Source organism: Limulus polyphemus, unplaced genomic scaffold, assembly GCF_000517525.1.
Source record: "Limulus polyphemus unplaced genomic scaffold, Limulus_polyphemus-2.1.2 Scaffold1675, whole genome shotgun sequence".
Classification (NCBI taxonomy): Eukaryota; Metazoa; Arthropoda; class Merostomata; order Xiphosura; family Limulidae; genus Limulus; species Limulus polyphemus.
The window spans coordinates 128844-138339 of record NW_013667285.1 but is presented as its reverse complement, the minus strand read 5'-3'; the positions used below and the strand labels follow the sequence as shown (position 1 = coordinate 138339).

General features: G+C 36.9%; 1 protein-coding gene across 1 annotated transcript in view; it reads left to right on the top strand.

The window, feature by feature from the left end:
• LOC106464522 (cubilin-like) overlaps positions 1 to 3996 on the top strand; it is a 14402-nt gene extending 10406 nt beyond the window's left edge. Inside the window, exon 2 of the mRNA XM_013924667.2 lies at positions 1570 to 3996. Within this exon, the coding sequence (XP_013780121.2) occupies positions 1570 to 3911 (2342 nt within the window). The 3' untranslated portion in view covers positions 3912 to 3996. The remainder of the gene's footprint in view (positions 1 to 1569) is intronic.
• The last annotated feature ends 5500 nt before the right edge of the window (positions 3997 to 9496 follow it).

The window sequence follows — 9496 nt, the reverse complement described above, 5'->3', positions numbered from 1 at the left end:
GTAGGTTGTTTATCAAATAATCTATTTGCAATTATATTGTCCTTCTCATTCTGCTGTTTTTCAAAACGAGCACAGTCATTTGATAACTATCATGAAATTTCATTTGGTGGTGAGATGTTTAACAAACAGATAAGCCTCTTTTTTCTTTCTTCCACTACATACTTGATATAAACAAATCTCCTATATTTCACAGACTGAAACTAGTGATTAATGAAGAAGGACTTTTTAAAGTAGTGTCATCTGTGGGGCATTTTTAAAATTATTCACATAGTAATAAAATAAAATTGTTAGAGAATAGTTTGTTCTGTGGAATAAGAAGATTCAGTTGTGGGAATCTATTTTGTATACCTGATTTGAATTGGATGTGAACTACATACATATAAGGACCTTCTTGTCAAAATATCTATGCTATTCTCTTAATAATGGTGGAAACATTTTCTGCCAAAAAAACATAGGTTCAAACGTTTTGTACAGTTTTTAAGATGATACTGTAGAATTTGATATACTTCAAAGTAATTTTTTTCACTTGCTTGGTGTAGTTGATTTTTTTTTTATTACTCCTGTAAATTCCCAGTGTAGCATAGGGCCGTAACAACACCTCACCAACGGAAAGTTGTTGTTGTAGTTACTTGTAGCAGGTTGGTTTTTACGGGGTGGAGTTGCTAGCCCCGCACCCAACCCTCCTCCTTTCTCATCCTGGACTTGTGGAGGATGGTATGTTTGGTGTGACGGGGATTCGAATCGCGACCCTCAGATTACGAGTCGAGCGCCCTAACCACCTGGCCATGCCGGGCCGGTGTAGTTACTTAACGATCCATAACTATGTGGTGTATTGTGATTGGCTTGAGAACAAATTTCAACTGGATTGAGGGGCTTGATTAAATAAGTATTTATTGGTTTGGGATGAATAAATTATCATATTTATTCACTATTGCGTTCTACACTTTCTTAATAAGTGACCTGTTCAAGCAAGAAAGCTGGGCGCTGGTCAGCCCTGTAGTAGAGCTCTTGATTGTAAAGCTGTTGAGCTGGGTTCGAATCAATCCCATAACACAAAATATACTCCGCACTTTAAGGTGTGGGTGTGAATAAGAATGACAGTCAACCTCTTAGCGCGGATGTGGACGATAGGGTCCTGCTCACTGGCCACATTACCTCTGGTCAGCATAAATCAAAAGTAGGGACGGGAGCAGAGAGCCTTAGTAGCGTTGCCATAAATACAAAATACAAATACAGGGATTTAGAGTAACACTTTTGGGGATTTTGCCGAAAACAATATGATCTTTATTCTTCCGGTTTCAAAAACATAATCATGTGAGAATATTCTATGCGGGTTGTTTAAATAAATGTAACACGAAAATATGTTTGTTTAAATAATTAAATAATCTCAACTATTTTTTGTTATAATGTTCACTTTATATGTTAATGTTTTAAGACTAAATTTTCCATTAACTACATTATATATATATATATATATCTCTAAATTTTAAAATTGATAATTTTCCGTAATTAAAAAAAATCCACATTGAAATGAAATGTTCATGTAATAAATTTTCTTTTCTGGTTAAGGATGTAACAAGACGATCAGAACAACTCGAGCGATCCAAAGTCCCCGACTGACCCGACTAAACAGAAACCAACCAATGACATGCTTCTATAAGTTTGTAAGCTATGCTGATCCGAATAACCCCGGAGTGTTTGAGATCACGTTCCGCTCACTACACATTGGCCGCCAGGTGAACAATTCTTTCTGCAGGAAAGGCTACCTACAGATTGAAGATGACCGCCTGCGAGAAGGACATGCTGGTTACATCTGTGGACGTATTAGAAAGAGCCGGATTTACTTGGCTCATTCGGAGGTGGTGACGTTGATGTTCCACACGGAGCGTTACACCCGTCACACTTTTTTTAAAGCTCACAGTTCTATGTTGCCAGCCCAGTTCGCCAAAGAAAGACACAAAGAATTGGCTGTTAAAAACCCCGGTAAACTGCTACTCGGTACATATTGCGACAGGTTATTTTTCAATTGTGACGGTCTCTGCGACGTCACGAGTCCTGGATACCCTGGTTTTTATCCCCGAAACGTTACTTGCCGATATGAGATTGTTTTCAACACGACCGATGCCAGAGTGACAATAGGGGGGCACTATTACGATAAGTTTGATGTTTGGGGAACCAAGGGTTTCCGTGGGAACCGTATACTAAACTACTGTCCGTACGACTTCATCCGAGTCTTCGACGGAGAAGAACAGGACAGTCCTATGATTGGTACTTTCTGTGGCAGGGGCATCCTACCTCGGATTGTATCTCGCAATCCAAGAATCATCGTTGACTTTGTATCCTCGCCTGCAGGAAGCATGATAAGTGACGGGTTTTATCTATCAGTAGGGAAGGAGCGCCGCCTACCAGGAAGACCGGGTCAAGAAATTGTGAATCCATCCTGCCAATGGAAATTTATCAGCACTCAGGTTTCCCAGGGTTACCTTTATAGCTTACGTCATTGGTATCCTCCTCGAACTCGCTGCACTTACAAACTCAGCGGCCGTCCTGGAGAGAAGCTCTGGGTACATTTTATTAGCTTCAACGTCCTACGAGGAAGTCAATGTCGGAATGTCTTAAGGATCTTTAACTCCTCGTGGCAGAATCAGTCAGCTCTAATGGGGGAATATTGTGGTAAAAATCGACCTAACGAAACCCTACTGTCCTCGTCAGAAAACTTGTTCATTGAATTTGAAAGCATGGAAGGGTCATTTGATGGGTCACAGTTTGAATATTCTGTGTATTTTATGTTTGTGAACACAACACCTGCTGAATCACGTGTTCCGAATACCCTGTGCGATCAGCTGTTTAATAGTGAACTGGTTTCTTCTGGACACTTCCACGTCTTACCAAACAGGCTTGTGTTACGAAACTCCGAAGTTCAGTGTAGAATTCAATTCATAGGAAAACCCTCTGAGAGGGTGAGGTTGACGTTACAAGAGGTGAGGTTCAATCCACTGAGGCAGTGCATTGGAATTAAAGAGCCTATATGCACCCAGAGCGACTTCGAACTCACAGATCATTTGTCAGTATTTGATTCTGATGGATCTCAGCTTGGATGTTTTTGTGCCGATTTGTCTCGTGATTTTCAGATGGTCTCTGGAGGTTCCAAACTCTCCATGGAGCTCAAGTTATATCAGTTACATTATCTGGCACATAGGATGGATAAGTCTTTTGTCTTTACAGGCCATTACCAGTTCTTGCAAGTAGGATGCGGTGAGTTCTCTCAGAAAGGAATTCAGGGAGAATTGAACTTTCCTTTAGAGTCCAGCGAAACCCAAAAAGGTTTCCACTGTCGCTGGAAAATTGAAACTTCTCCAGGAAGTTCCGTTATGATAAAACTTCCACACGTGGCTTTGTCAAGTAACTGTAACCTCACCAGCTTGAAGTTGTTCACAGCAGTTGAGTTAAATATACTTCATGAATTATGTGGAAACCATACAAATATCGAGCTTTTCCCACCCACGTGGCAAAAAAAGAAAATTCCAAGTTCTGGAAGGAATGAAAATGTAGTCATTCTTGAGCTTGTATCTAGCTTTAAATATGTGCAGTTTCAGCTTCTCTGGACTGAACTCTGGCACCATAAGGATCCAGAACACCACTGTGATCATCTATGTCCAGACAACATGAGCTGCATCTCTAAGTCATTGCTATGTAATGGTGTGATAAATTGTCCCGAAACAAATTTCTACGGGAATCCGTTAGACGAAGCGCCATCTCTCTGCCGCCAAAAGAACTATATTATCCAAAGCATTTTGGGAGTGTCAGCTGTCTCCATAATTTTGTTAACTGTCTCTTGTCTGGTTATGTACGTTTGGCATCGAAAAACTCTAACAAGTAAAGATACGTTCACTAACTGTAATAACAATTAAAGTAGCATTATAAAAAAATTACACTTAATGTATATAACTGTCTAAGAAATTTTTGTTTTGTATATTTTTTTAGTTGTTGTTTTGTAAAACAGACAGTAGTTTTATTGTTCTAGTGACGTGTAAACTATGTAGTCCTTTTTTAACTTGTAGTGTTCAGTAAAATAGAAAACATAATAATGCAATGCAACCATTAAAAAAAAAACTCTAAAGAGCCACGTAGTTCGATATTAGAGGTCTTGAATGAATGTATAAGTTTGATTACCATAAATATCATTAAACACCTCGAGAAGCCAATATTGGTATTATAAGTATTGCTCCTATTCTTGTACACAGAAAAAGATTTTCAGTTGGTTGGTTTTTGAAGTTAAGCACAAAGCTACACAGTGGGCTATCTGTGGTAAGCCCACTACGAGTGTCGAAACCCAGTTTTTAGCGTTATAGGTCAGCAGACTTACCGTCGTGCCACTGGATCGGGGTTGGGGCATAGAAAAAGAAGGCTACTACATAATAACCCAAAAAACGTTTATGTAAAACAAATCGCGATGGTTGAATGTTTCCGTTTCTTATATTTTCTTTTTTTTTAATTTCGCGCAAAGCTACACGAGGGCTATCTGCGCTAGCCGTCCCTAATTTAGAAGTGTAAGACTAGAGGGAAGGCAGCTAGTCATCACCACCCATGGCCAACTCTTGGGGTACTCTTTTACCAACGAATAGTGGGATTGACCGTCACATAATAACGCCCCCACGGCTGAAAGGGCGAGCATGTTTGGTGTGACGGGGATTCGAAACCATGACCCACAGACTGCGAGTCGAGCGCCCTAACCACCTGGCCATGCCGGGCCTATATTTTCGTTCTGGAAGGTTCCACCAATAGTAAAGTTTATGTCAATACACGTTTTAGGGCTTGATTAGATTATGGTAAATCACCCATAAAATTACAAATGCAAATTCGGTTAACTGACGATATCTATATTATTATTCAATGTTTATTTAACACATAAAGATCAAATATTAGTTAAAGGTGTTAGTTTAAAGGAACTAGACTATTTGATGACATGAACAATTAAAGTTTAACATCATAAGCAGGGAAGTATGAGTAGCACAACCTTTGATAATAACTAACTGGTGTGTATATGTTTAACATACACATAGCATTTGTTTGTTTGTTTGTTTTTGAATTTCGCGCAAAGCTACACGAGGGCTATCTGCGCTAGCCGTCCCTAATTTAGCAGTGTAAGACTAGAGGGAAGGCAGCTAGTCATCACCACCCACCGCCAACTCTTGGGCTACTCTTTTACCAACGAATAGTGGGATTGAACGTCCCATTATAACTCCCCCACGGCTGAAAGGGCGAGCATGTTTGGTGGGACTGGGATTCGAACCCGCGACCAGCAGATTGCGAGTCGAGCTCCCTAACCACCTGGCCATGCCGGGCCAGACATAGCATTAATTTGATTTCCAAAAGTTCCACGTTAGAAACGTTCGACCTACAAAATTTTCTTATCTGTGCTTTCTGATTTATGATTTGAAAGTTTGAGTGTTTCATTCTGTTTTCTTATTTTCGCACAAACAACTTACGTTGGAATACGATGGTGTTATCAAAAGTAATGCTTATTTCTTGTAATATTTTAGGACTGTTTAATATAGATGCTTTATATATTTGTCTGGTCACAACATTTGGAAACTAGTAAACTGTCTTATGTTTTTGATTATTTTTGTTCTTATCATTAATCAAAAATGTTCATCATAGGTATCTATTTGTAGATGAACATCTTAAGTTGTTTGTTTTAACACAAAGCAGCAAAATTAGTGTACCCAGTGTTGGGTTCGAGCCCCGAATTTTTACGCCATATGTGCTCAAGCTTACCACTGAGCCCCCGAATGACAGATATTTTAATCCTTTAGCTTTTAAACTGTTATATACTTATATAACCTTTTCTCAACCCTGACTTAATTCAACCGAAGTCGTTAGTTGATTTAACAACAGTTTCTCTCTCGTTTGAACCTAACTGCCTGTATAGTCTGGGTTGCGTAATACGTGTAACTCTGAATACTGACTTGTAACATATCTGGTTTTATTTCCCCACACTTTAGTCTGACTGAGAAGTTCAACGCGAGTTATTTTTACACAAGTTTCAATTTGTCCTATTTTGTCAGAGCGTCTATAAAACCAATAGTAAGCCCATATATAAACTTGTAAGAAATTCGAATGTCCATAACATCGGTGTTCCCAGTACAAGGTTTGGTTGGTTGTTTCAGAGCAAAGCCACATTGGACTATCCGCTGTGTCCTCCGCGGGGAATCGAACCCCGGTTTTCTGCGTTGTAACTTCGCAAATTTACCGCATTGGGGAACCGCAGTACAAGGGTATCCTTTTCAACTACCTCAGAACTAATTATGTAAACAAAAAGCTATGCTGTATCAATGAAAGTTTTACTTCTGACACAATTCGTGTTCAGACAGCTAAGTATAAAGTTACAATAAAGAAAACTCTAACGATTTTGAAGTGCTTTGTCTTTATTGATAGTGGAGAGAATTATTGAAATAATGTAATTATTAACTTTAGGTATTTACACAAGACTATAGAATAAAGTTTGCTTCTTGATTTTATAAAATTGACTTATTGTCGATTACTCTCGCGATTTTCGAAACCACATTTTTCGTTCCGTGTTGTCTGCGAAGCTTCTTCTCTAATAACAAGTTTAAACCTGATATAATTAACTCCGTGAAAGACACTGTATTCATGTAAGATTCAGAAGTACAGATCTCTTACATCTCATAAGAAAGTTTGTTTAATAGTCGAGAAAAACGTAGCTTTGATGAGTTTGCGGCGAGTTATCTAAAAACATACTGTTACGTATCTGCTTGTTTGTTAATTTCCCGTAGAAATTCTTTCCGAGAAACTTCAGCGATACAAGTCCTTTCTTAATTAAAACTAGTTTATTCTTTCTCGATACAACTTTATAATACACAAAATTTCCACAGTTAATACGTTTGCAATCTCGATAACAAAACACACACTTTATATTACCGTCCCTACCGCTCGCTTGATTCAATTATCTGTCTCTATATCTATCTATCTACAATTCTCATCTCACTTAATTTGACGGGCTTATATATTAAAAAGAGGGCGCCTGGAGCAGATTAGAGTTGCCAGGACAATTCTCGATCCTTCGAGAATCTCATCACGTGTTACCAGCGTCACGTGACTTCTGCTGTCGTAACAATATACAAAACAAAATTTCCTCGATCAGCTGGAAGTTGTCTAAACCTAGTACCAATACTATACAGAACTAATCAGATTTTTATAAATATATATATAGTGGTAGTTTTCCTCTCTAAAACAATGTTAATAACTTCCTTTGTAGTAACGCCATGGAATTTAGATTAACAGATTCTTGTCATCATCCGCATGGACTCGGTACAGTTGTATCTAGCATCGTTATTTAAGCTAATTGCTTAAGCTGATATCACGTGACGCTAAACGTTCTTTAATTAAGAGAATTTCATAAAATTTAATAAATTTATGCTTAAAAGTTGACAGTGAATAATGAATAAAACTCGTGTACTTACTGGAAGTTTTCTAAATCCGAGTACCAAATGAACTCTGCTCAGTTATGGATATTGGTCGAAATCTGAATACTAAATGAAATCCGCTCAGTTATGGGTATTATTCTAAATCCGAGTGATAAATTAATTCCGCTCAGCTATGGGTATTGTTCGGAATCCGAGTATTAAATGAAACCCACTCAGCTATGATTTTTGTTCTAAATGAAACCTACTCAGCTATGATTTTTGTTCTAAATGAAACCTACTCAGCCATGAATATTGTTCTAAATCCGAGTACTAAATGAAGTTTTCTGACTCCCAGTACCATACAAAAACTTGTTTAGCTGATAGTAATCGGACTTAAAATAACCTGGGCTTTTATCAAGCAAAGAGATACAACATACTATTATTGTTTTCAGCTGTAAAAACCAAAGTCAGCGAAAAATAATCAATAACGAATCATAATCATGATACATTCCACAATGGCTACCTTATAACTGCTGAAATATTTAAACATGAATAATAAATAATAACGAGAGTACTCAACTGGTAACTCAATATACTACAGTAACTATAGGTGTGGAGAAATTATGTCATTAGTAGAGTTTATTATCTCTGCAATTTCTCTACGTTAAGATGGTGAATGGGTACGAGGTTTTAGTCCCTCTAACGATAAACAAAAACGTTCTTTAAATATCGTTGTAAATTTACAGTCAAAATACGAAGAGAAACCGGCCTATAATCTCCGAGTCGTTTTATAAACTGTCAGATATTCCTACGTGAAAATAAAAAACATTAATTAAAATCCGCTTATCCTTCACCGTTGAGGTTCTCTCAGGACATCCTTGATTTGTTTTTCTTCTTTTATCGTTTTGTCGGGGACAGGAGCTTTCACACAAAATTTGATGTGCTTTTTTCCGAAACTGTATGAGCTAATAAACATCAAGTAAACATAGGTATTATTGAGAATTATTATACGCCAATACTCCTTCTCTAATACGAATATTGCTAAACTGCAATTATTTTCAAACACACCAGTTTAGAAATAGAAAAACCTAACAGTCCAACGTTTCGAATTCCAACGGAAATCTTTTTCAAGAGTCTATTCAGTTCCATGCCAGTACTTAACATGTGTCGCGCTATCTATTGGTTGATTTTTAAAACTTAATAAAGGCCTATATAAAGTTTTAAGTATATGACGGCCTGCGTCTGCATTTACCAAATGTGACTTACTATAGCAATATGTTACCATATTGGTGGAGCATAAACATGCAGTAAAAAAAATACAAATATAATAGAATCCGATCTAGCTGATGACGTATCATTAACACATCATTCCATTGACTAGAAAGAATAATAGAATAGTGGATATTGAAAGAAATCTGGTACGTAGAGGCTTTTAATAAGAGTGGCTAGATTAAGTCAATAACCCTAGCCCTGGTATAAAGGCCTTTATTAACTATTAAAATAAAACAATAGAGTACAACACAGATATTAAATACTGATACAGACCTCGACAAGTCAGACTCTTGAGAAAAATACTTCCATTGGAAGCTAAAGCGGCGGTTTGCTAAGTTTAAATTTTTTAAGATGGTGTGTTTGTTAAATAAGTTCTGTTATAAAATTGTTCCAGCTATTTATACTTTAAATAATCTACACAATAAGATTCAGTGTCTGTGTGTTTATAGTTTAAATAATCTACACAATAAGATTCAGTGCCTGTGTGTTTATAGTTTAAATAATCTACACAATAAGATTCAGTGTCTGTGTGTTTATATTTTAAATAATCTACACAATAAGATTCAGTGTCTGTGTGTTTATATTTTAAATTATCTACACAATAACATTCAGTGTCTGTGTGTTTATATTTTAAATAATCTACACAATAAAATTCAGTGTCTGAATCATCACAAATTATCAAAATTATAGCGAGATATAAATTTACAAAATATCAACAATTGCAAAACATTATTATAATTTTTTCCTTTTATGATTTTATATTTAGAGAGACAAGTCTATTTTGAAGGTAGGAGTTG